Genomic DNA, 26,328 nt, shown 5'->3' with positions numbered 1-26,328 from the left:
TTATTTTGTTGTTTTAAAGGATTTTCATAAATAACTTATTGAGAAATAAGTAGGTAAAATAAATCAGTTGTTGCAGTGATAGAATTTTCACAGTAGAGGCATGGTAAGAATGTCGACGATCTGGTCATCAGTCACTATATGATGAAGTCTTACTGCTCCTCTTTGCACCATATCTCGGATATAGTAATATTTGATCTGAATGTGTTTAGACTTGTCATGGAAAACAAGATTTTCAGCAAGTTGAATCCCACTCCTATTGTCACTGTAAATTACTGTAGTATCCAATACTTGCTCAAACAACTCTCCAAAGAGCTTCCTTAGCCATACTGCCTCACAGCTAGCCATGCTAGCAGCAATGTATTCTGCTTCAGCTGTGTTAAGGGCAACACACTTTTTTCTTTCTACTCATCCAAGATATCATGGCAGATCCTAAGTTGAAGAAACACCCTGATGTGCTCTTTCTGTCAGTAAAGTTACCAACCCAATCAACATTAGAGTATCCATGTAGCCTTACATCTTTGATAGTATATCTCAATCCAAGATTGATGGTCCCATGTAGGTACCTGTTGTGCCCTACAACAACCCCCCATTTCATAACATTTTCATTCACAAACAATTAACATATGAAATGGGTCCCTTTTAAAAAATTTAATTGGCATTAATGAATTTATTCAAAAAAGGTACGATAATCAAACGAATTTGTGAATGAGAGCCTTTTTGAATAAATATCAAGCAATTTTTGGTTAATGCGAAAAAGCAATCGCAAGATCGCATGACGCAATAACGAGAGAAACACATTTAAATATCACCTTGGTCCTTGCCGATGCGATATCGCTATCGGCGATCGGCGGTATTCAATGTACACACAAAAGAGCACATATCTTACACCCCGACGCGATGTGATATCGGCAATCTGTTATCGGCGCTGCCTCTTGTGGAAAAACGCTTTAAGTTATAAGCCCCGACCCGATGCGATATCGCTATCGGTAGTCGGCGGAATCCTAAACATTTTCACAGGATGCGCAGGTTTTTCCCGATGCAATGTGATATCGCAATCGGAAGTCGGCAAATCATTTGACATACATCTGGTAATGTGCCCATGCGCTAATTCGATGCGATGTCGCAATCGGCATTCGCCAAAACAGCTCCCAAATGATAGTATCACTTACACCCCAATGCGATGCGATGACGTGTAACGACGATTAGAGTTCTTAAAAGGTGATTGCTTCAAGCTTTTAAGTTATATTTAATCCGGTTGATAAAGCACAGATTTCAAAATGCCGTTAAATGCAGGGATAAGGTAATGCATGCGTAATTAAAACTTTGCCCCTTCGATTTAACGAACACTTACGATTAGACCTTTAAAAAATCTGTTGCACGCTTTAAGGGGTCATTCAGCCTAATGACGACGTAATGGTCATTTATGGAGCTGCAGGCTGTAAAATCACCATCATTGCATCTGCGGTGTCTTCTTAAATAATTAGATCCGCAGCCCCTTTTAGAATTGATCTTGCCACGCTTCAAGTGTTATATCTTTCCCGTTATGGATTGTCATTGTTATTTCCTCGTTACGGTTTCTCTTGCATTTGTGTAGAGTTCAGCTGTCGACAGAAGCCTAAACATGATGGGGAAGAAGTTCAAGAAGGCTGCGAGTTCTACTACAGCACCCGTCGCAGGTCAAGCTGCCACAGTTTCGAAGAAAGGCCTAATCTCAGATACTACATGCACCGGTCTTCCTAGCACTACATGGCAGGGTACATATAATCTGTTAGAAGCCGAGCAACCGGCGAAGACAGTGACAGAGGCTAGCGTGGATGAACAAAGGAAGTCTGATGCAACTCTCAAAGACTTGGCCGACTCCTTTTTGCACAGAATAGCAGCAAGAGAGCAGGTCCTACCTTTCACTGATGTGGTACGCTGGGCGATCGAGGAAATTCCCCTCACTGATAGAACTTTTCATACAAGGGATGGAAGGATTTTCGGGTCGTTCAAGCCTGATGACCTGAGGCGAATGTATCATTTGCCTGAACCAGAGCTAGTCTATAACAGAGCCTTCGTGGAGAAGTTCGCGAAAGAGAATGAATCACCATCCGAACCCCTCCGAGATTGGAGGCAGAACCCAGCCAAACACAAGCATGAAAGTTCGGGTAAGTACTCCAATGCTTCTTTGGCTTCTCCCTATTGCTATGCTGGGATTATGATGTGTAGATTGTGGGGATTACATGACTCCGCTAATATCCATATTGACATGGTTCCCCTAATGGAAGCGGCTGTAAATAGTACAATTATGGATTGGGCCACTATTCTGTCTGATAAGTTGGTCATAGCTGTTCGAGAATTTAGAGCCAAAACCATAGTCAGCGAAAGGAAAATCCCACCGTTTTATTACTCTGCCTACATTATGGATACCCTGTGTTTTAATTCTGAGTTTCCTGTCCTCGGATGGAGATGGACCACCCATGATCCAACACCCATCCATTTGTACCATCGGAAATTGTGGAAGTCCTCTTACAAGGACCATTTGTATCAAATTTGCAATGGTTTCATGGTGCCCATTCACTATTCTATTTTCGACAGACCTATCCCAAGAATTTCTCTTGAAGCTTCTTTTGACTTACCAGCCTTAGCAGATTGGTTCGGGGAAGAGCATTTCACCTATATTAGAGTTTTTGGAAGCAAAGCTAGGCCACACGTTCTCCCTTTATACATCCCAGACAAACTGTTAGCCCGGGAAATCTGCTATCAGATTATGTCCGAGAGTGTCACACAAACTCTCAAAGAGGAGAAGAAAAGAGGTTGGCCCTCTTTTCCTTTAAGAATTGGAGTTTATACTTTACTTAACTACAAGCATGCAGAAAAAGAAGCAACAAAACTCCAAGTGATATCCCTGGCCACTATCCCAAACAGACTCTATGATCCAAACAAGACTGCTTTCATTGCCCTGGAACAGGCCAAACTGTCAAAGATTGTCCATCAAGAAGACATGTTTGATGACTTGTTCGTAGGTGCCGGTTCAATAAGCCAAACCAAACAGCTTGCTGCAGTAAGATACAATGATGTGGCGTTAACTGAGTTTAATAAACTTAGAGAGCAGAGGTTGCAAACTCTGCCTCTAGATTTATTATCCACAACCCCAGCATCTTCCTCAAGCGAGCCTGGTCGGCAGCAGATACGTTCACTTCATATTACAACTAAGGAACAGGATAAACATCAGGAGGAAAGGCAAAACAAGCTGCAGGCAGAAAGGCAGAAAAGGGAGCAGTTAGAAAGGCAGCAAAAGGCACAGAAGGATCAAGAGCAAAGAAAGCAGAAAGAGATAGAAGAACAGAGGAAGAAGAAAGAAGAAGAGAAAGCAAAGAAAGAACGGGAAGATAGGCAGAAAAAGGAATTGGAGGATCAGCAGCGGAAATTGCAGGAGGAGCAGCAGAGGGCAGAACAAGAAAAAGAACGGAGCAAGGCCCACACAGAACAACATGAGCAAACCTCCACTAATCCTGAATTGATTAAAGAATGGAACCAATTCGATTCCATTATCAGTGGTAAGGAAGCCTCCAAAGACTCAGACACCTCTAAAACAAGCAATGCTCCCGATACTACTTCTCAGGTTCTAGAAAGAACCAGCGGCCCACCCATTTCACAGGATGTCGAGGTAATCACTCAAGACCCGTCCGATCAAGTTGATCTCCAGGTGGAAGAAATTCCTCCCCTAGATATTTTCTACAGCCCAAAGCATAAAGCCATTGTTAGGCGCTCTAGGAAGAGACGAAGGCTTGATCAACCTTCTATTTCTCCTGAGCAAACAGTCACGGGCAATGTGGTCTGGAAAGGGGAATTGGACCCCTCTGATGATCTAACTAAGCTATCGCAATTCGCGGGAGCTTATTCGGCAGCAACTATCGACAAAGCATCAGAGGTAAGTCTTATGTTAAAGACTAAGGACCATGAAATTTATGCATTACAGGCAGAAGTAATTGAGGCGAAAAACAAGGCAGCACAGGTAGAAGAGCAGTTGCTGGCTCAACAGCAAGAAAACAATTTGTTAACCCAGCAGCTGCAAATCGAAGAACAGAACGCAGTCCAGAGGCAGAATGAATTGTCAGAGACATTGGCACAGTTGAGAACGGTGAATGAGCTGATAATGAAATCGAAAGATGAGCAAATAGATCAGCGATCGGCACAGCTCGAAAGTATCAAGGACGCCCAGAGTGTTAACGATTTCAGAGCAGAGGCAACTCGCATAAATGGCGCATTAATATCTCAGATCAGGCTCTTATGCCAACAACTTACTGATGCTGAGTCATTATGCGAAACATCCACAGCAGTATGTCAGCAGATAGAGAAAGCCAGAAATGAGCTAGATCAGGCCGAAGATACCATATCCGAATATCTTGAGTGGCAAGATTCTGAAGAAGGGAAAGTGGCAAACTTCCCCCGAATTTATGAAGCGTACAAGGACATACTCTTCATGGAATGGAACACCCAGGTAATGAAAGCGGAAAGGGCGGCCTCAAGATGTAAAATGATTGCCAGCAACATGATCAATCTAGTCAATGACACACTCTATCTGGCAAACATGATCTCCCAGTGCACACCTGGAAGCATAACCACAACAAACATGCTTGAGCAAAGAAATTATCCTGATCTGGAGAAACAAGGAAGGTTAATCGCTGGAGTAAATACTTTAACCACCGACGCATACTGGCTCTTTCTGATTAAACCACACTCTCAAAGGTCGGCTCTTAACTGTTTAACAGATGCCCTCCGATACCTGATTTCCGACATTCAGGATGCCACATATGATGCCCAGCTAACTTCGCGTCTCAACACTCCACCAGAAGTAGAGCCAATGCTGGCGATATGTCAGCGAAGGAGTAAAGGCAAAGAGACCACCGAATGAAGCATCGTCGCCGACTGCCAGATCGCCAGAAAAGATGATGATATTTGTTAATGCCAATTTAGTAGCTTTTCAGTTTTTTTTAGATATTTAGATTAGCATAGTATTTATCAATGTTGTTAAAAGCGCGATCGGGATTTAATCGGCGCCGGGAAAAAATCGGAAAAAATCGGGAAAAAATCGTTTGGCACAAAAATATTCATTTTTTTTCATTTTTTTTCAATTTTTTTAATATCTAAACCATCTACAACATAAAATAAATACATTGACACATAAATATGATAAAAAAACTAATATATAAGATGTTTAATATCATTTCTAGCGCTAAAATCACACATAACATTGAATCATGTCCTGAATAGTAAGTCCTGAGTCCCAACTCAGCCTCAAAATATCAACAAAAAATATGATAATGTATCTCATCATGTCATAATGTCATATACAATAAAATGAAAGTCTAAGACTCTAATCCTATTGATTTCCTCTGCCCCTCTTGCGAGAAAATGTCACTGCTTTCCCTTTCCCCCTAGATGAAGATGCTGGTGCCTGTGGTGGTGGAAATGGCAGTGGAGTCTGACGTGCTCTAGAAGCTGAAGAAGTAGCTGTAGAAGTAGCAGCTACTGTAGGTAGACAGAGACCACGTCCTCTAGTGGTAGCCCGGGTAGGCGGTGTCACCTCCTCCTCCTGCTCCTCCAACTCCTCCTCCTCCTCCTCCTGCTCCTGCTCCTGCTCCTGCTCCTCCTCCTCCTCCTCCTCCCCCTCCTCCACCTCCCCCTCATCCTGCACTAACCAATCCTCAGTGGGATCCATGAGAGGCCTCTCGGTCTCAACCCTCCATTCAGCAGTGGTGTCAATCTCATCCAATGAGATGGCTTCCATATCAGGTGTCTTGTCTAGTTGCCTCACCCACAATCGAAGATTGTAGTAGACATAGACCATGTCATTAAGTCTACGGGACTCCAACCTGTACAAAGTTCATGAAATAATAATTAATAATTAATATTATAAAAAAAAATATTGTTTAATGAATTCAAAAATTTATTTGGAAATTTGCAATATTTTAAATGTTTAAGTGTTAAGTTGTTAACCTATTGCGCTTCTTGTTGTGTATTTTTTCAAATACACTCCAATTGCGCTCACATCCCGAGGAGCTGCATGTTTGGCTGAGGATGCGTATGGCAAGCTTTTGCAAAAGGGGTACTCTGCCACCATACATCTTCCACCATGCGGCTACAACAAAATTACAAATAAACATAAGAAAAAAATGGAATTTGAAGAGACAATGAAATTTGAAACAAAGTTACAAACTAAAAAATACCTGGCATTTTGGCCGTCCTATCAAAGATAGCCATATCAAAGCCAAATGTGCCACCTGACATCTTATACGTCTCAATTTGTTTAGAGATCTCCATACGTTGTTCTGGAGTTCTCACCATCTTCTGGACACAGGTTAATAATCCATCCATGATCTCAGCATCAAAATCAAACCCACATGCATAAGAAAATGCAGGGTTCAGGAAAAGCCCAGCAGCATGAATGGGACGATGGAGTGTTTTGTTCCATCGCTCATCAATGACGTTCCATAGAAGGAGTTGTCTCTGGAACCCATCATCTCCCTTGTCATCATAGTAGGACCGAATGGCTTCTTTGGCCCTGTCCATGGCTTCATACAAATAGCCCATTGCGGGCTTCTCACCATCTACCAACCGAAGAACCTTTACCAAAGGTTCAGTGACAGCGCACACCTCCTGCACTCCCGCCCAGAAGTCTTCTTGGTATGAAACAAGTCTGCAGACGGCCTCTCCTTCTGGTTTGCGGCTCATTGGCGAAGAACGCCACTCCTCTGAAACAAACATTCTCTTCAAATCCCACATAGATTTCAAGAGGGATTGAAGAGATATGAAACTCGTCGCAAACCGTGTAATGGCGGGGCGCACCAACTCTTTGTTGTTGGTGCATTTTCTCATCAAGTTAAGCACAGATGTGTGATTGTAAATAAATTTTGTGATGGTTTTTGATGAGTCAACAGCCTCTTTGACAAAGGGAATTTTCCCTATGTCCTCTAACATCAAATCAATACAATGGGCAGCACAAGGTGTCCAAAATAAAGTAGGATGCCTGTCCATAAGCATTCTACCAGCAGCAACATAATTTGCAGCGTTGTCCGTTATGACTTGGACAACATTTTCTGCACCCACCTCCAAAATAAACACATCCAGCAAATCACATAAATTTTTTGCATCTTTGATTTGATGAGTTGCATCAATAGATTTGATAAACATAGTCCCCCTGGGACAACTAACCAAGAAGTTTATAAGGGTTCTCCCCTTTTGGTCAGTCCAACCATCTGACATAACAGTGCATCCTGTTTGTGCCCAGGATTCCCTAAAATCCTCCAATCTTTGGGTGCAGTCACGCTTTTCATCTTGAAGAAGCCGGCCTCTGAAATCATGAAGAGAAGGGATTTTGTACCCCGAGCCAACACTGGCAATAGCATCAACAGTAGGTTGGAAAAATGGATTATTCCTTACAATGCTGAAAGGAATATCACTCCAGAGGAGAAATTTTGTCATCAACTTGTCAGCTTGTTCTTTTTCAGTTCTTTTCATCATTGAACCGATAGTTGGTTGTGCACCAGGTGTGGTTCGAGGAACAAAAAATGATGATGCAGCTACCGGATTGACTGACGCTGCAGTAGAACCAGTGCCACTTGGCCCACTTCCTTCAGCTGACCTTTTTAGTTGCCTTTTGAGTTCTTCTTTGGCCTCTTTAGAGTGCTCTAATTCTCCCAATGCTCTCATGGCTTTTCGGATAATTTCAGCATTTGTATTAGGACAGGGCACCACATCACGTCCAGGGATTTGTGCAAGGTGGAACTTCAACCTGTACACCCCCCCGAATATCTCCTTTCCACACAACTTGCAATACAAGTTTTGTCTATCATTCGGAGTTTTAGGGTCACCATATTCCCAGAAAGGATCCAATTTCCTTGGCATGTTTGTTTTTGAATTTTGAATTTGCAAACCTATGGAAAAAATTAAAAATAAGGATTAGGAAATAGGAATTTAGGATTACATAATACAAATTACAATTTAGCATTTGCAAAATTACAAGTTAATTATTTCCAAAATCCCAATTTCTAAACCCAAGTTACCCAACCAAATGCCAATGGCAAATGCAAAAAAACAATGAAAATTCAAAAAAAATAAACAATGTTTAAAGAAAATGAGAAAATAAAAATAAAAAATTGGTTCTCATAGTCATAACAAATAACCCATCCCAAATCAATGAAAAATTTCCAAAAATTCTTTAAAAACAATGAAAAACAAAGTTTTTATAGAAGCAAAACAAAAAAAAATTAATCTACATACCTGGTTTATGGACAAATTGGTGATCTTGGCTTGGATTCCTCCTAAAATCTCTTGGATTCGCTCCCAAATCCGACGGCAACCCTCTCCCTCACTTCTTCTCCTCCTCCTCCGCGCGGACTGCTCAATGAAATAAAATAAAAATCGATTTTCCATATAAAACGCCCGCTGCCCGCGCCTCTGGCGATTTTTACCGAAAAAATCGCGATTTTTTCGAAAAAATCGCGATTTTTTTAAAAACTCGCGATTTTTTCGAAAAAATCGCCTATAAAAAAAAGTGCCGATTTTTATCGATAAAAATCGCGATAAAATCGGATTTGCGAAAAAATCGCGATTTCCCGATAAAATCGCGATTTTATCGCGATTTTAACAACACTGGTATTTATAGACCCTTTCATTGTTTTGGAAAGGGTCGTAAAATTTTGTAACAGACTTAAAAGCTGAAGTTTGCACTACTGTGCTTCAGCCTATATTCTTTTGTGAAATTCGACCAATAGTTCTTAATTTAACGAGAAGGCTGTTATATTCAATTGTGCACTATTGTCTCTTGTTTGGAATGCTTTCTGGTTTGAAGGAAGAACTGCGACATAGCGATTGATACACTGGATTGTTAAGCAGCTTACATGGTACTTTTATCTGCATCTGCATTCTTTCTTTTTATATGAATTGCTGTGTTATTATCTTTGCTATTGTTGAATACATGTGTGCGACATAACAGCAAATCTTCATTTCATTTCACTATTGAATGTTTTGTGATTTGTTATCTCTTTTAATCATGCGTGTGTCAATGATATAAATGAATAAGTGTAGTAATTCGCTATTATCGCTCTGCATCACTAATTATGCAGAGCAATCTTAAATGATTTAAACCTCTATGCTTTAGTGTTAGAGTCATCTATATGCCTGCCTTAAAGCATAGATTATCCAACGCTACGCTTTGAAAGATTGATAAGACCCCGGGATAGATTTTAGTTGTTATATTCTTGCTAATAGTTTAAGTCCATCGCTTACCGCTAGCTTAATTCAGAAGTCACTCATCCATCCCATTTATCTATATTTCTGGGAAACTGGTCCCATTATCCCCAGTCGGAGCCAATATTCCAAACGGAAAAGGAGCTGCACTAAGGTCCGGACCGGGTGGTTTCCCCAATGTTGTTGCAACGATTTTCGGGGCATCAACAGTACCTCAACACATGCTTTTCAGAAACCCAGTGTGCATGAGCTGACTTAATCATGTATTGACTACAAAGCATATATCTGGTCTAGTGTTCACTAAGAACATCAGTGCCCCAATCAGTTGACAGTGCTTAGAAGGATTAGCCAAATCAGGTCTTGCAGCTTTACCACAAAGCTTCTTGAAATTTGTTTCCATTGCAGTATTCATGGACTTACACTTAGTTATGCCAAACCTTTCTAGTAGTTTGACAACATATTTTCCTTGAGAAAGGAAAATCTCACCAAATTTCTGACATACCTCCAGGCCTAGAAAGTAGTGCATCAAAACAAGATCTTTCATTTCAAATTCAGACTCCCTCTGACACTAGACGATAAGAGGTTCACTACTGGTCAGAAATAAATCATCAACATACAATACCAAAATCAAAGCCATACCCTGGATTGTCTTAAAGTAAAGACTTGGATCTGCATTGCTTCTAGTAAAACCAAGCTTCATCAAGACACTATCTATGTGAGCATACCAAGCTCTTGGAGCTTGCTTCAAACCATAGAGGGCTTTCTTCAATGTACACACTTGAGTTTTTGGATCATGTACTTCAAAGCCTTGTGGTTGCTCCACAAATACTTTTCTTAAAGAAATCCATGCAAAAAAGCAGTCTTCACGTCCATTTGGTGAAGAGACCATCCTTGGCTAGTGTTGAAATATGTAACTAGGTTCGGTCTTCATAATGACAGATGTAATCATGATTTTATGTATTTAATGAAAAGAGAAAAATAAATATATTATTGTGAGTCTTGAAGCAAGGGTTTCATGCAAGAGATTTTTTTTTTATAGGTAAATCACCCATTGAGTGCTTCTAGGTTTATCATAATATCATTTTCATGTATGAATGACCCATTTGGGCATGTTACATATTGTAAAAAGAAATTAGTTGAGTCAATGTTAGAGTCAAAAGACCCTCCAAGACCTCGTCTCAAGTGCTACAACAAGTCGACCCTCAAAAGAAGCAAATCAGTCTATCTAAAGGACATGTCGGCCTAGGTGCTATGTCAAGTCGGCCTACAAGCATAGGAAGCCTATATATATACAAGAGGACTCGGCCTCATTCAAGCATGAAGAAGGAAGCATCATCACCAAGAAAAGAAGTGCGAAGGAAGAGAAAAAGGAAGCCTCTTGAGCAGCGAGTAAGAGAAAGAGAAGATCAAAGTTTTTCTAGCTCTGTTTTGGGTCCCTCATATCACACGTGTGACTGCAACTAGGGTTTCTGCAGTACAATATTGCAGCCCTTGAAAGGAGTCGAGATATAGTCCAAGAAGAATCACTTTGTTGGCCAAGATCACAAGGAGAAGGGATGAAGACAAGTGAAGGAGAAAGAGCATTGCAATTTTCCTTTATCACCTCATATGTACAACTAGGGTTCTTGAAAGAAGGGCTGAAAATCACAGAAGTTGCAGGCAAGGTGAAATTGCAGGAAGGCAGGATGAAGTTGCAGTCAAGTGATTGGAAGGCTAAATTTGAAGACAAGGAAGAAGCAACTGAATAGACTTGGCAAATGAAGCAAGGTTGACTTGGTCTTGGAGGAGTCTTGGTGAAGGGTCTAGACTCTAGGTCTTGGAATTCGTCAATTGAAGATTCTATAAGTAGAAGAATTCTGTGGGTTTTCCTCTCAAGATTGGAGAGGTTTTAGCCCTGGCTGATTGCCTATATCTTGTTTCCTTTGTCTCATTGTTCTTTATGTTTTTGGTAGCTATTTGATGAAGAATACACATAATAATAAACATGTAAAAGAAGAAGCAAATGAAGTAAAATAAAAATACATCACAAACAATTATCAATCAAGAGAAATCATCTCATCTCACTGCCCTAGATTTATCAACATGGTATTAGAGCCAAGGTAACTTAAATGAAGGGAAGCTCTACAAAAGGATACTCAAAATTCGAAAGCACTAGAAGATTATCCAGGATTACATCATCATCTTGAAAAAAGTCACTAAAGAAACCTCAAAAGACTTTACCTTTGCTCAAATATAAGAAGATCTGCGAATCAAAGCATCTTGAAGTCTACTCGTCCAAGAGAAGCAAGAAGAAATTTGTTGTCCTCATCATCAAGGTCTCAAGGTTTGATCATGTTCTGAATTCTCAAGCTCTGACCCCAAAATAATGAAGAAATTATAGTGAACTATATCTCTGTCCAAAAATATTGAAAGGAATCAATCTCTCTTCAAGGAACCAAACCAAGTTCAAGTTAATCAAAGTTCTGGCTTCAATATCAGCTTCTCGCCAAATATGGAGACTTTCGAATTAAGTGCATGACAGAGTGATGATACATCATTGTTTCATAAGGTCAAAGGCATAATTCAAAAATTGTTTAACAGGAAAATCGAATCTCTGATCCTGAAAAAGAACATTGTCTTCAAGGAGGATCAATCTTCTCAAAAAAGACCAAGAACTTCATATTATCTATCTCTAATTGCAATACCCGAGATTTGTGATGAATCAAATTTATGTGGCAATAAGGACGCAGACACCAATCATATATACTTGTAACACAATCAAGCATTCAAGAAGGCAAACCTTCCAAAGGAATTGCCTCTACAATTATTCAAACAGTTTGGTAAGCAGTTGAATCAAGAAACTACAGGTAGAAACTAAGTGCAACAAAAAGAGTCCATTATGAAGTACTGTTGCAAAGAAGCCCTATAGCCTTCAAGGTGGTAGAAAGGAGCTACAATCATTCCATGTCTTAAAGAAACTCGTGAAGAAGCAGGTCACATCAAGAGAGCAGTAAAAGAAACTCTGAAAGATAGCAAAAAGGACAGCATAAATACCTGTGAAGAAAACATGGCGTCACAGGTAGGTATCCATGAGGCATCTATGATATTTTTGTTATTGTTAAGGGTCCATCATAAAATGTTATAGGGTTGAAGTTATGACTCTAGGGTTTGTGTAGATGACTCATAAGAAACCCTAGTATTTAGAAACCCGAATCTTAAAGTACTTGTTCCCTATGATTTGACTTCTAGGGTTTTAGAGCATGAGAGAAACCCTAGTGTGACATAACATGATTTAGGATTTGTAGGATGACCTCTTAGTTGCATAGAAACCCTAGAAGGATAACTTACAATCATGTTTTGGTAGCATATTCTTTGCTTGGGGTACTTGTTAAGTTATAGTGCAGGTACAAGAAGTAAATATAGATGGGTTGATCCTTTGACAAACATGATGGAAGAAGGGAACTATACAGACCCTTTAATGATGAAGATAAAGGGCAATAGAAGATGAAATACCTCTAGTGTTAAAATTGGCAACTAGGGCCAAACTCCATGTGGGTCATCTCATTTATGGCAGATGATATTTTTATTGGATCCCTCTCATCGAGAGGTGTAGGATTGATTTAAAGATCATCCGATTCCGATAAGTATTCATGGAGTTATGAATTTATTTGTGTTATAAGACAAATTGTCAAGTCAGCCAGCAACTTGTGTAGGCTCAAAAGCCCAATAGTCATGTCTATTCATCATCTACGTTTTATTATAAATAAGTGAGGACTTGAAGTCATTTGAGATACACATTCTTCATGTGATCTTCTACTCTCCACGTCTTGGGTTTTTGGTGAAGGAGAGACACAAAAGAATACGTTGGCCTAGTATGATGCCCTAGCTGATCCAACGCAGTCATGAAGACGTATTCCAACGCAGTCATGAAGACTTATTCCAACGCAGTCATGAAGACCTATTTACATGCAGTCATTGAAGACATCCATACATCATTAATGGAGGCACTTATATGCTGTCCAAACAGCGCTAAACACAGTCATTAATGGAGGCACTTATAAGCTGTCCAAACAGCCCTAAACGCAGTCATTAATGGAGGCACTTATACGCTGTCCAAACAGCCCTAAACGCAGTCATTAATGGAGGCACTTACACGCTGCCTAAGCAGCCCTAAATGCAGTCAATGGAGACACCTAATACGCAATTTTGTTACATATTACAGACTTGAGTATAGATTCATGATGACTAAGTGATGTCATAGAAGAACCTTAGACAGCATGGATTTGACAAGTGGTGCAACCACAAGGATAAACTATTCAAGGGGCAAGAGGGTTGCACTAACAGTGCTGGAACCTCTCTTGGATCAATGAGAACAGCTCAGTGATATTTTGCTACAACACTGAGATGATGGGCATGTTAGTAAAGGGCAGCATGATCAGTAATGAGACTGGATAATGATGTAAAGGGCAGCATGATCAGTAATGAGACTGGATAATGATGTAAAGGGCAGCATGATCAGTAGGACTACATGATGATGTAAAGGGCAGCATGATCAGTAATGAGACTGCATGATGCAACATAATGGGCATCTTAAGTAAGGAGCAGCATGATGATGGAAGATGCAGCGTAATGGGCAGCATGATGATGAGAGCAGCGCTGTGATGGTACAGCATAGTGCTACACGGTAAGGTGCAGCAAATGGACGAAATGCAACACTACTATAGGTGAAGTCGTCACCTTGGAGAATCAGTTGAAGCAGAATGTCTTCAATTGATCTCATGTATCATCGTTATAGGAGATGATCTGTGCTCAGATCTAGATAAGTCAAAGTGTTGACTTCTGTAGTAAATGTACTCTCTCTCTGCTGAACTTTGTAGAACATAAAAGAAGAATTGATCAAGGGTTTCCCCACATTGGGGTTTGTCTTTGGCTAGCACCACATCTTGTGTCCTCTTGTCTTGGCTTGTCTTCTACGATTTATGTTTATGTTCTGTCTGCAGTTTACTTTAATGCTGATGTGATTGTTAATCTGGAAAAGATATGAAGCTAACTGTGGAAATTGAAATAAATTGCTCTTAGCATAGAACATACCTAAAATTAACATGGTATCAAAGCTGAGGTGAAGACAATGCCCAAGCAAGAGTGAAAGAGCAATCACCAAAGACAGTTGGGACGGGACAAAAGGATCAATGGGTTCCACATCTCTCTTCTAAGTTCACCAAGGGTGAAGTTGAAGCAGAGCATATTATCAGAATGGCGTAGCGGAAGTTTTTGATGGCCTACCTAAAGATCACTTCATTGGGAAGTTCAAATCTAAGGGTGGAAGGAAAGGCGGATGCCTTGGTTGCAATAAGTTCAACCATTATGCGAAGAGTGTCCGAGTGGCAGGGACACATCACTTGATGATGATAACAATCATTCCAGGGACATCTTCAGTGATCAAAGGAATGACAGGTAATGCAGGTCATTAAGGAAATGGTCGAATCTTCAAAGAAAGCAAGGATACCCTAGGTATGAAGAATCAAATGTTGTTATCTTGTATTGGCCCTCTCTTTCAGATTCTTTGGGAATCTTGCTTATTGATTGTAGTACTTCAAGGCACTTCATCGGGTAGATGGGTGCACTCTCTAATTTGGTAGAGATGGAAACAATCGTGGGATTATACTTGGAGCCGATGCCACCTATCCTGAAAATGGTGTAGGGAATGTTATCCCTCAATTGAATTAGGGTAACTCGATTCATTTATAGAATCTCTTTTATGTACCTGATTGCAAGAAGAACCTGGTGTCCATTTCAGCAATGGAAGTCAAAGGTTTTAGGGTGGCACTCATCAATGGAAAGGTCCACAGGTTTGGAACAACCCTCGGGGTTTGATATTCATGATCAGGAATCTCATGTATATAGGTGGAAGACAACCCTCTATGGCTTGAAGCAAAACACCCTGAGCATAGTATGAGAGGATTGATAGCTGTCTGATGAAGCTGAGATTCATTAGGAGTGAAACCGATACAAACCATTACTTAAAGGTTGTGGATGATAGACCTCTCATATTGGCACCTTATGAGGACAATCTATTTCCGACAGGTGCAGACCCTCTCATTTGCAGAAGTAAGAGGGGGTTGGATTCCGGATGTGGAATGATAAACTGTAAGCCTGTGACTACCTCATGGATCTTAACTTTCAGAAGTTACTTGGTAGTGATGCCGGACCAGAGACGTTCTTTGTGAACTTCTGTCCAGACACATGTTTTGTAGTTAGCATGGTGAGCTCATATTTGGTTGAGCCTCACTGGATTGGTGCCAAGAATCTTTTGAGATATCTTCGGGGCACAATCTCTCATGGATTGAGATACACTGTCGGAAATATGAAACTGCATGATTATTCAAATGCTGACTGGGCAGGCAGTGTGGAGGAACACTAGAGCACTTCTCAGTGCTGGTTCTCTTTGGATTCTGCTTCAATATCATGGATGAGCAGGAAGCAGAAGTCGGTTGTTATAAGCACTGCCGAGACCGGATACATAACTACGAGTATGATCTCGTATGAAGCTGCCTAGTTGTGGAAGCTCTTCAGTGAGCTGTTTGTACACATGATGAATACCACTGTGATTCTCTGTGACAACCAGAGGTAGGATTTGATTATTGAGGAATCCCGTATTCGATGATTGCTCCAGCAGATAGACATCAGATACTACCTTATCTGCGGTATGGTAAATGAGCAAGGAAGCTCCATCGCTGTGAGATGATGTACAGGTCGCTATACTTTGTCAAAGCCCCGGGGGAAGGATCAAATCTGTGATTTTCCCGAACGACTTGGAATCGTTGAGAGACCCTTGTAAAAGGGTCCTGCATGTTGCATACATTGAGCTTTGGGAGCTCTGGGGGCTTGGGGTACTTACTGGACCAACATACGACCACAGGGTGACTCATCATCCCCTGTTGGTGCACTTTGTACATGTTAAAAGGTTCAACCTTCCCTTGTGACACCCCATGGTGACTATGGAACAGGATGATTAGTTCTCCTGTGGGCCTGGATGATGTGTTATCCATGGCGATTGTGGGATAGGATGATTCGCTCTCCTGTGGACAAGATGACTCGCTCTTCTGTGGACAAGATGGTTCGCTCTCTTGAGGGACAAGACGATTCGCTGTCCTATGAACAGGATGATCAGTTCTCCTGTTGAGGTATCCTACCCATGCAGTCTGGGACTCATGGGAAGTACCTCTCATCTGATCAATGAGCAGGGAAATGAGGATAGGGACCATAGTAGTACCGATGGATGCATCGTTGTATCTACCGTACTCCCTATGCTAGGATGACCTTTATTGATCTGGGATCAATGATACTAGTTTGAGACCAGTGAGAGTGGTACCCACTATGACACTGACTTCAGGTTGGTAGAGGATTGGTCTGGGACCAGTGGTACACACTCTGAGATTGACTTCGGGTTAGTGGAGAATGGTATGAGACATTCTCGATCAATTCTTCTTCTTCATGGTTGAGCAGAGCTGAGCAAAGTTGAGCTGAGTAGAGCTAGCAGAGCTGAGCAGAACTGAGCAGAGCCGAGCAAAGCAGAGCAGAGCAGTGCAGAGCACTAATGGCAGAGATAGTACAGTCGGACATATGAATCAACGGATGGAGTTCTCCCTAGTTGAGAGGGAGTGTTAAAATTGGAAACTAGGGCCAAACTCCATGTGGATCATCTCATTTATGGCAGATGATATTTTTATTGGATCCCTCTCATCGAGAGGAGTAGGATTGATCTAAAAATAATCCGATTCTGATAAGTATTCATGGAGTTATGAATTTATTTGTGTTATAAGACCAACTGTCAAGTCGGCAGCAACTTGTGTAGGCTCAGAAGCCCAATAGTCATGTCTATTCATCATCTACGTTTTAGTACAAATAGGTGAGGACTTGAAGTCATTTGAGATACACATTCTTCATGTGATCTTCTCCTCTCCACATCTTGGGTTTTTGGTGAAGGAGAGACACAAAAGAATACGCTGGCCTATTATGATGCCCTAGTTGATCCAACGCAGTCATGAAGACTTATTCCAATGCAGTCATGAAGACTTATTCCAACAGTCAGGAAGACCTATTTACACGCAGTCAATGAAGACTCTATACGCAGTTATGAAGACTAATATACGCAGGTCATGAAGACATCCATACGTCATTAATGGAGGCACTTATACACTGTCCAAACAGCCCTAAACGCAGTCATTAATGGAGGCACTTATACGCTGTCCAAACAGCCCTAAACACAGTCATTAATGGAGGCACTTATACGCTGTCCAAACAGCCCTAATCACAGTCATTAATGGAGGCACTTATACGCTGTCTAAGCAGCCCTAAACGCAGTCAATGGAGACACCTAATACGCAGTTTTGTTGTAGGTGACAGTGTGAGGATAAACGTTGTTACATATTACAGACTTGAGTATAGATTCATGATGACTAAGTACTGTCATAGAAGAACCTTAGACAACATGGATTTGACAAGTGGTGCAGCCTCAAGGATAAACTATTCAAGGGGCAAGAGGGTTGCACTAACAGTGCTGGAACCTCTCTTGGATCAATGAGAACAGCTCAGTGATATTTTGGTACAACACTGAGATGATGGGCATGTTAGTAAAGGGCAACATGATCAGTAATGAGACTGCATAATGATGTAAAGGGCAGCATGATCAGTAAGACTACATGATGATGTAAAGGGCAGCATGATCAGTAATGAGACTGCATGATGCAGCATAATGGGCATGTTAAGTAAGGAGCAGCATGATGATGAATAGGGCTGCATGATGATGGAAGATGCAGCATAATGGGCAGCATGATGATGAGAGCAACACTGTGATGGTACAACATGGTGCTACACGGTAAGGTGCAGCAAATGAACGAAATGCAACACTACTATAGGTGAAGCCGTCACCTTGGAGAATCAGTTGAAGTAGAATGTCTTCAACTGATCTCATGTATCATCGTTATAGGAGATGATCTGTGCTCAGATCTAGATAAGTCAAAGTGTTGACTTCGGTTGTAAATGTACTATCTCTCTCTTTGCTGAACTTTGAAGAACATAAAAGAAGAATTGATCAAGGGTTTCCCCACATTTGGGTTTGTAACTTTGTCCCTGGCTAGCACCACATCTTGTGTCCTCTTGTCTTGGCTTGTCTTCTATGATTTATGTTTATGTTCTATCTGCAGTTTACTTTAATGCAGATGTGATTGTTAATCTGGAAAAGATATGAAGCTAACTGTGAAAATTGAAATAAATTGCTCTTAGCATAGAACATACCTAAAATTAACATCTAGCATGGTTGAAGAATGATAGGATGCATCTTATTAAGAAGGCATCATAGTAAGCATACAATTGAAGCAAGAGTTCATGTCATAGCTGAAGTAAAAGTCCACATACTTGCAACAATCATCATAGGAAATAGTAGCTCTTTGCATCCTCATTAGAAGCATAAGTAGCACTTACGAAAGAAGGAAGTCATCTAGTATAGATCTCATCATACATCATTAGAAAGGAGCATTTCTAGGACAAGGATCATAGGATGTTCAAGATCCTTCATAAGAATATTCATTAGAAGGTTCATCTCTTGGAAGAAGCAAGTGTCTCGCTAAGAATACCACCTTGGATGGGATTCACCATTTGAAAGAATGATGGTATGATGATAAAGGAATGCAACATCTCAAAGATGATTAAAGCACTCTCAATCATGGACATGAAGCTGCTAAAGGGTGGTCTAGATTACCAAAGAAGAAAAGAGGTATGTATGCATATGTTCAATGTGTCAAGTCATGTCATTATATAGTTGCAGATAGTAAGGATGCATGCTCTACCTCATGAGCATGATCAAGGGAAAATGATCTCTTTCATTAAAAGGATGCATAAAGGCATGGGTCACATATTAACTAGATGAAATCAACATAATATGTCCTCATATGGAATATGAGGTGGTTGACAAAATGAAGGAACTATGATTGGGAGTTCCTGGAAAGTAATATGTGAATAAAGAGAAAGGAAGAGATCGTAAAAAATGCAACTATGGAGAAGGCAATCAACATCCTATGACTAGAAGAATTGACTATGATATCTCCATGGGAAAGATATGAAGACCTTGGAAAAGTCTGAAAAGAAAGAAGACCCTTGACAAATGAATATCTTGGAGATGTGTCAATATGAATGCAGGATGTTGATATTGCAACAAGCAGATGTCATGATGAATGGCCGTCACAAAACATAATTTTTTATTTGATATTCATTTCTTATTTTTGAACAATATCTGGATTGGCTAATACAGGGGTACCGAAAGAGAAGTGTGGATGTCATCTACATCTGATACTCATGTGGAAGGATGGAAGATCCTAAAGGATACATGATATTGAAAAGGTAGATGTATGAGGAAAAGCTACGTATGGTCCAATGGATCACTCTCCGATGAAGTAAAGGATGGCATGATTGCCTTGATTCAAGAAGAAAAGTGATGGATGGCCGATGCCCTACATAGAAGTCCCAAAGATGAAGGCTCCATAATATTAAAAATGAAATTCATGACATAGAAGGAAGGAGTGCTACAAGCAGCTGAAGGTCCCATAATCTCCACCAATGAATAAAAAGAGTTGTTGCCGGAAACAGGTCCCTAGATAAGAGGGAGCCTGGAAATAGTCAACTATCACTCCCTCTGCCTCTTGCAAACTCACTGTTGATTTGGGGTAGCATCGGATGTGCTCTAGCCATGAAAATTGGTTGAGAGGCTAAAGCACATGAGATCTCCAAGACTCAGAAATGGTTTGGGCAGATTCTAAACAGTTTGGGAGATATTAAAATAATTAATATTTTTAATGGAGTTCCTAAGTCTAAACTCAGGAAAAATAAAATATTAAAGGGTATTAATATAAAACTGTGTTAGAAGGGTCCAAAAATCATGGATCATGCCAAACCTAATCTTAGCCATTGATTAGAGATTTAATCTTGGCCGTTGATGGACCAACGAGAAAAGTATAAGAGGAGGCTTGAGGCTCAGTTGGAGAACACATCGAGTTGATCAAGAATTCGATTTTCTGGGGCAGGGCTTGCTGAGCAAATCGAAGGAGTGATCAGAGTTGCAGCTGAGGGGTAGTGAATACAGGCGCAGAGAGGCCGAGATAGTACCGGGAGCATCAGTGCAGAAGCCGAGAGAGGGTTGATGCAGAGCCAGCTAGAGGACACACAAAGGTAGCTAGAGGCAGCCAGGAGCTGCGCAGAGCTTGAGGAGGGCCAGCGTGGGAGATGCAGAGGCTCTAGAGGTTGACGCAGAGCCCCAAGAGGCTGACACTAGGCCAGAGAGGCTGACGCAGATCCTAGAGGCTGACGCTGAGAGATTTTGTGGGGTAGATTGGAGTTGGAGAGCTGGATAGGGTGACACAGTGCCTATCAGGGTGACAGAGAGCAGCAGAATTGCTGTGGGATAGTTTGTTTGGTGATTTAGCCAGAATATCTGTCTTCGACTGAGAGGTACTACTGCCGAGGGCATTCTTTGTTGGGTGAGCCATTTCTGGCACCCAGATTGTATTCTGAAACTGCTTAATAATAAAACCGTATGATCGCTGCACCGGTTTTCCCGCATTGGGTTTTTTCGGGGACATTAGTCCAAAAACAACGGTGTCACTTGTGCTTGTTTTTTCTTTTAGTTGATGATATGTATGTGTTGATACTGTACTTGTATTTATTTTCAGTATTTACATGGTAAATAACTTTTTAATTGAATAAGTAGGAATAAATAAATCAGATAGTACAGGAAGAATTTCTAACGGATAGATTTAGAAATTCCAACATGGTATGAGAGTGTGGTTGCAGATCACAGGATAGCTGAAGGCATCAATCGAGTGGAGCAGGAGCAGTAGAAATAGCTGTCTCGAGTGACAGAAGTTGTTCCTAGCAGAAAGCAGCAAGGAAGGGGTGACGTAGAGAGCCTACGTCATCAGTTCAACCTAGGAGGAAGATCAACGCTGAGGCAGAGAGGAGCAGACCTGACCTACGCAGTGCCCGATCATCTTTCTCAGCCAGGAAGGATCGACGCTGTGGCCAGGAGGTGCAGATTATGCCAGTGTCGGGATTGCGCAGAGCCTAGAGGCTCTAACCTTCAGACTGTTGGGGCATAGGAGGCTGTGGGTAAGTTGCGGAGCGAAGCTGGTGGGGTACTGTGGTCAGAACAATACCTAACAGGGCAAGACCAAGGAAGAGGGAGTTGCTGCTGAGGATTGGCAGAGGGATTTCTAGAAGGGAAATCGAGGCTCAGAGGGAGTCAAACTGAGAACTTCCAGACGAGAAGTAGAGAGACTTGAAAGAGTCGAAAGAGGAACAACGAAATGGCAGTGAATGGGCTAAGAGATCAGGATAGATTGGACGAAGCTTCAAACTTCGTAGTCTGGAAGGCCAAGATCTTGTCCATTCTGGACACATATCGCATCAAACACTTCACCTTGAAAACGATAGCAATCCCGATTGACCCAGCTGAAAATGATAAGTACGAGAAGGCAATGGCTAGGGAAAAGTGCACATCCTTGATGGTGTCAAGGATCATGTGGTGCCACACATTGCCGAGAAGGAGACAACAAATGAGATGTGGGAGGCCCTGAAGAAATTGTACCAGCATACTTCTGTGTAGAGGAGGATGTTACTTGAAAATCAACTGCGGTCATATTAGATGCAGAAGGGAGAGAAGATAGATGTCCTCCTCGGTGGATTGAAGGAGATCCGTGATCAACTAACTTCCATAGGGGCCACATCGGATTAGGAACTAATGGTGAGGACGACATTGAATGCAGAGTCAAAGGATTGGGAGTTATTTGTCCAGAGCATACTGGGTAGGATGAGCCTTCTAGACAGGGAGGAACTGTGGATGGCTCTTCATCAAGAAGAGATCAGATGGGTGTACAAGGCAGGGAGTAGCGGAAAAGGGGTCAGAATCAAGAAGGAGGAAGAAGAAGATGCGGGCCTCGCATCTGCGGGAAAGCAAGAGAAAAGAAAGAAGAAGGACCTCTCCAAGGTCAAGTGCTTCCATTGTGGGGAATTGGGTCACTATGTGAACTAGTGTCCTGGGAAGAAGAGCAAGGGAGAGGCTTCTGAGACCAAGGCTGCGCCGGCTATGGCGGAGAAAGAAGTTGAGGAGGATGACGATTGTGCCATGAGTGCTCATGCGCCACTTGAGAGGAAGTGGGGTGACATTGAGCTGTAGTCAGACGGACTACAGGCGATGAGGGGTAGGATCCTCGAGGTACCCAACCTCTTGGATTATACCTTGCTATGGGAGCCCCGAGGAGGAGTAGTAGGTTTGGCAGATGTCGGTAGAGACGGATGCGGATGGAGCGGCAGAGAGTGCTACAGTGCAGAAGTCCCGGGACAGCGTAGAGGCTAGCAGGATGCAACAGTGTGAGAAGCACATGAGTATTGCACCAGTGTAGGATGGCACAGAGAGGTGTGCAACGGTGCGAGATGCATGGAGTTGTTGCAGTAGCGCAGAGGTTAGTATAGGGAGCATTTGTTAGTGGCAGAGGGAGCTTCAGCATCGGGAGAGTCTCTAGCCTGACAGGGATGTCAGAGTTGGGTGGATCAATTACTTTCATCTCAATAGCTGGGCTGCAGTGCAACAGTTAGTAGTGGCAGTGCTATGGGCAGCACAATGTAGTGTGAGGAGAAGGGGATGCAGTGCAGATGTAGTGCTGGGTATATTGATCAGCAACAATACAGATTCTGAGGGAGCTGCCGTACGGATGTAGCAGTGGCAGTGGTAGGGTCATGGGTAGTAGTACATGATGCAGCAGTTAGAGGATGTTGGGCAGAGAGGCCTAACATTAACACAAGGACCGATGCTGGATGATCAGGGTGATACTCAGTGAGGAGTATTACTAGAGTACAGTCCTCACTAAGAGGGAGTGTTGATTTGGGGTAGCATTGGATGTGCTCTAGCCATGAAAATTGGTGGAGAGGCTAAAGCACATGAGATCTCTAAGACCCAGAAATGGTTTGGGCAGATTCTAACCAGTTTGGGAGATATTAAAATAATTAATATTTTTAATGGAGTTCCTAAGTCTAAACTTAGGAAAAATAAAATATTAAAGGGTATTAATATAAAACTGTGTTAGAAGGGTCCAAAAGTTGTGGATCAAGCCAAATCTAATCCTAGCCGTTGATTAGAGATATAATCTTGGTCGTTTATGGACCAACGAGAAAAGTATAAGAGGAGGCTTGAGGGTCAGTTGGAGAACACACTGAGTTGATCAAGAATTCAATTTTCTGGGGCAGGGCTTGCTGAGGAAATCGAAGGAGTGATCCGAGTTGCAGCTGAGGGGGAGTGAATACAGGCGAAGAGAGGTAGAGATAGTACCGGGAGCATCAGTGCAGAAGTTGAGAGAGGGTTGACGCAGAGCTAGCTAGAGGCCACGTAGAGGCAACCAGGAGCTGCGCAGAGCCTGAGGAGGGCCAACGTGGGAGACACAAAGGCTCCAGAGGTTGACGCAGAGCCCCGAGAGGCTGACGCTGGGCCAGAGAGGCTGACACAGACCCTAGAGGCTAACGCTGGGAGATTTTGTGGGGCAGATTGGAGCTGGAGAGCTGGATAGGGTGACACAGTCCCTATCAGGGTGACAGAGAGCAGCATAAGTGTTGCAGTGTTGCTGTGGGATCGTTCCTCCGGTGATTTAGCCGGAATATCTGTCTCCGACTGAGAGGTACTACTGCCAAGGGCATTCTTTGTTGGGTGAGCCATTTCTGGTACCCAGATTGTATTCTGAAACTGCTTAATAATAAAACCCTCTGATAGCTGCATCGATTTTCCCGCATTCGGTTTTTTCCGGGGACATTAGTCCAAAAACAATGGTGTCACTTGTGCTTGTTTTTTCTTTCAGTTGATGATTTGTATGTGTTGATACTGTACTTGTATTTACTTTCAGTATTTACATGGAAAATAACTTGTCAAGTAACTAAACAAGTAGGAAGAAATAAATCAGATAGTACAGGAAAAAATTTTAACGAATAGACTTAGAAATTCCAACGCTCACGAGCTGGAAATCGTACCTCTTTGTCGACTCTCTCAGAGAGAGATTTCCTCAGAATCTCTGCTTCCCGGCAAGGACTGCGCAATCCCTTCAAGGGGATTCGAATTGCTGCCAAGTGCAACGTTCGACCTTTCTGCTCAGCACTGGATCTGCTCTTCCCTGTTTCAAAATCAACCCTTTGATACCATATGAAAATTCCTAATCCTCAAGGAACCCCTATTGCAGCAAATCTGAATCTACTTCACTCACTTGATTTTAATATGCAAGATTTGGATTCTAGGGTTTTGTTGCTCCAAACAGGTCATTGTGGCATTTCCACTATAACTTTTTCTCTATGAAGTTTCAGAAGCTAAAAAAAAACCCATATGAATCGAAGTCGTTCTGAACCTCAGGTCTGAATTTCAAATCTTTTCTACGAAATCTTGGATGCAGTTAAAAGCAGTCTCATTGAATTCACTTTTTTGCAAGGACCAAGTTTGTTTTTAATTTTTTTTTTATATTTTTTTTAGATTTTTTAATAGCTTTTTAAAATTGTTGTATTTTTATTTATTTATTTTTATAGTTTTTATAAAAAAAATTGTTTTTCAATTTTTTATGGTTTACAAGATAATTTTTTTGTTTTTTTTACTTTTTAATGTTTTTTTAGAAAACATGTTTTTGTTATTATTTATTTCTTTGTATTTTTTTTAGTTTTTTAATTCTTATTTTTATAGGTTAATTTTGTTTTTTTTTAACATTTTTATGATTTATTTCTTTTGTCTTTTTTTAGGTTAATTTTGTTGTTGTTGTTGTTTTTTTTTTTTTCAATATTTATGTTTGAATTTTTGTCTTTTTTATATATTTGATTATTTTGTCATTTTTTTAATTTTATGTTTTGTTTTTTAAATATATATTTTTATTTACTTTTTATTTTTCTTTTTTAAACTTTTTTATTGTTTTTATTTTTGCTTTTATTTTTAAATTTATGTTTTCATTATTCTTTTGAAATTTTAATATTTTTTAGAGTCATGATAAAAAAATTTACATCATTTTTTCAAAATGTTGAAAATTTATCTTGAAAAAAAAAAGCAGAGATGTTATTTCAAAATCAATACATCAACACTTTTCGTTTTCAGGGTGTTTTTTGCACATTTTTTACACAAAAATTTGGTTTTCATTGCCATTTTTAAAACATGTTGAAAATTTACCTAGGAAAAAAAAGTGTTATTCGAGCATCAACACTTTTCATTTTTGTAAGGACCGTAAAACAGAGGCAAATACAATAAAGGGGTTTTTATCATGAACTTGTAATTAATTTCCTGAAATCTTACAAAATTAACTAACAGAACTGCTAAGGGTACTTACCTGTGCACCTGCGGTTGATGATGCCTCCAGCTACCTTGCTTCGGTTACCAAAAGACCGAATCCACCCAGCCAAACTGAGCAGAACCTGGCTACTCAGTCCAGTAAGCTTCTTAGTTGAAGCAGACTGTTCCCCCGTGCCCAAAAACCTCAGAACAATCCGCGCTCTTCCTGCTGGTAACTTCAGTTTATGATGTCCTTCCTCCTTCAGTTTCCCTTTCCTTCGTTCTTTTCCTTCCTCCCCCCCTTCTAACTTCTGCTCGGTGGTTTTTATCTGGTTTCTTGGCAGTGGCCGCTCTTCCTCCAGCAGCCCACCACTTAGTCTCCTGGTGACACCCTTCCATGTCACGTATCATCTCCTATATTCCTTTTTATGGTCACGTATATATATATACTTTATGATTTAATAAATTGCATTTCTTTATGTTTTATTAAAGTACTTATTTTAATATTAAGATTATAACATTATACTAAGTACCCCTTTTAATTAATTTCTTATATATATTTTTAATCATTTTATTAATTTATTAATAATTTGAAATATATAATTTATATAGCCCTCTTTTAGTATTTACCCATTAATCATGATACATTAAGCAATATGGGTGTTGATGGATGAGTAGAACCTCTATTCGAAGAAGTGTTATGATATTTAATACTTATAGTTAATTTAGTATATAAATATTAGTGCGGTGTATGCGACACATGCATATGTAGCTATCATATGCAT

The 26,328-nt window shown here is 40.9% G+C and overlaps 2 protein-coding genes across 2 annotated transcripts in view; one reads left to right on the top strand and one right to left on the bottom strand.

Annotated features, from left to right (window-relative positions):
* Window positions 1-26,328, top strand: part of RECQL3 (DEAD/DEAH box RNA helicase family protein) — a 441,760-nt gene that overhangs the window by 351,165 nt on the left and 64,267 nt on the right. The gene's annotated exons all lie outside the window — the stretch shown is intronic.
* On the bottom strand, window positions 5,679-6,717 carry LOC149175003 (uncharacterized). The gene is made up of 2 exons (XM_089423856.1): window positions 5,983-6,717; window positions 5,679-5,858 (listed from the first exon to the last, which is right to left on the bottom strand). Exon 1 carries the CDS (start codon window positions 6,715-6,717, stop codon window positions 6,202-6,204), a length of 516 nt encoding a protein of 171 aa, XP_089279982.1. The 3' UTR covers window positions 5,679-5,858; window positions 5,983-6,201.

Source organism: Pinus tabuliformis, chromosome 4_1, assembly GCF_031772625.1.
Source record: "Pinus tabuliformis cultivar Carrire ecotype Pingquan chromosome 4_1, CPIR1, whole genome shotgun sequence".
NCBI classification, from domain to species: domain Eukaryota; kingdom Viridiplantae; phylum Streptophyta; class Pinopsida; order Pinales; family Pinaceae; genus Pinus; species Pinus tabuliformis.
This window is presented reverse-complemented; position numbering and strand designations above follow the sequence as displayed.

What these genes read in the sequence shown, in the direction of transcription:
- LOC149175003 (XM_089423856.1), bottom strand. Translation starts at nt 6,717, where the DNA reads ATGAGCCGCAAACCAGAAGGAGAGGCCGTCTGCAGACTTGTTTCATAC.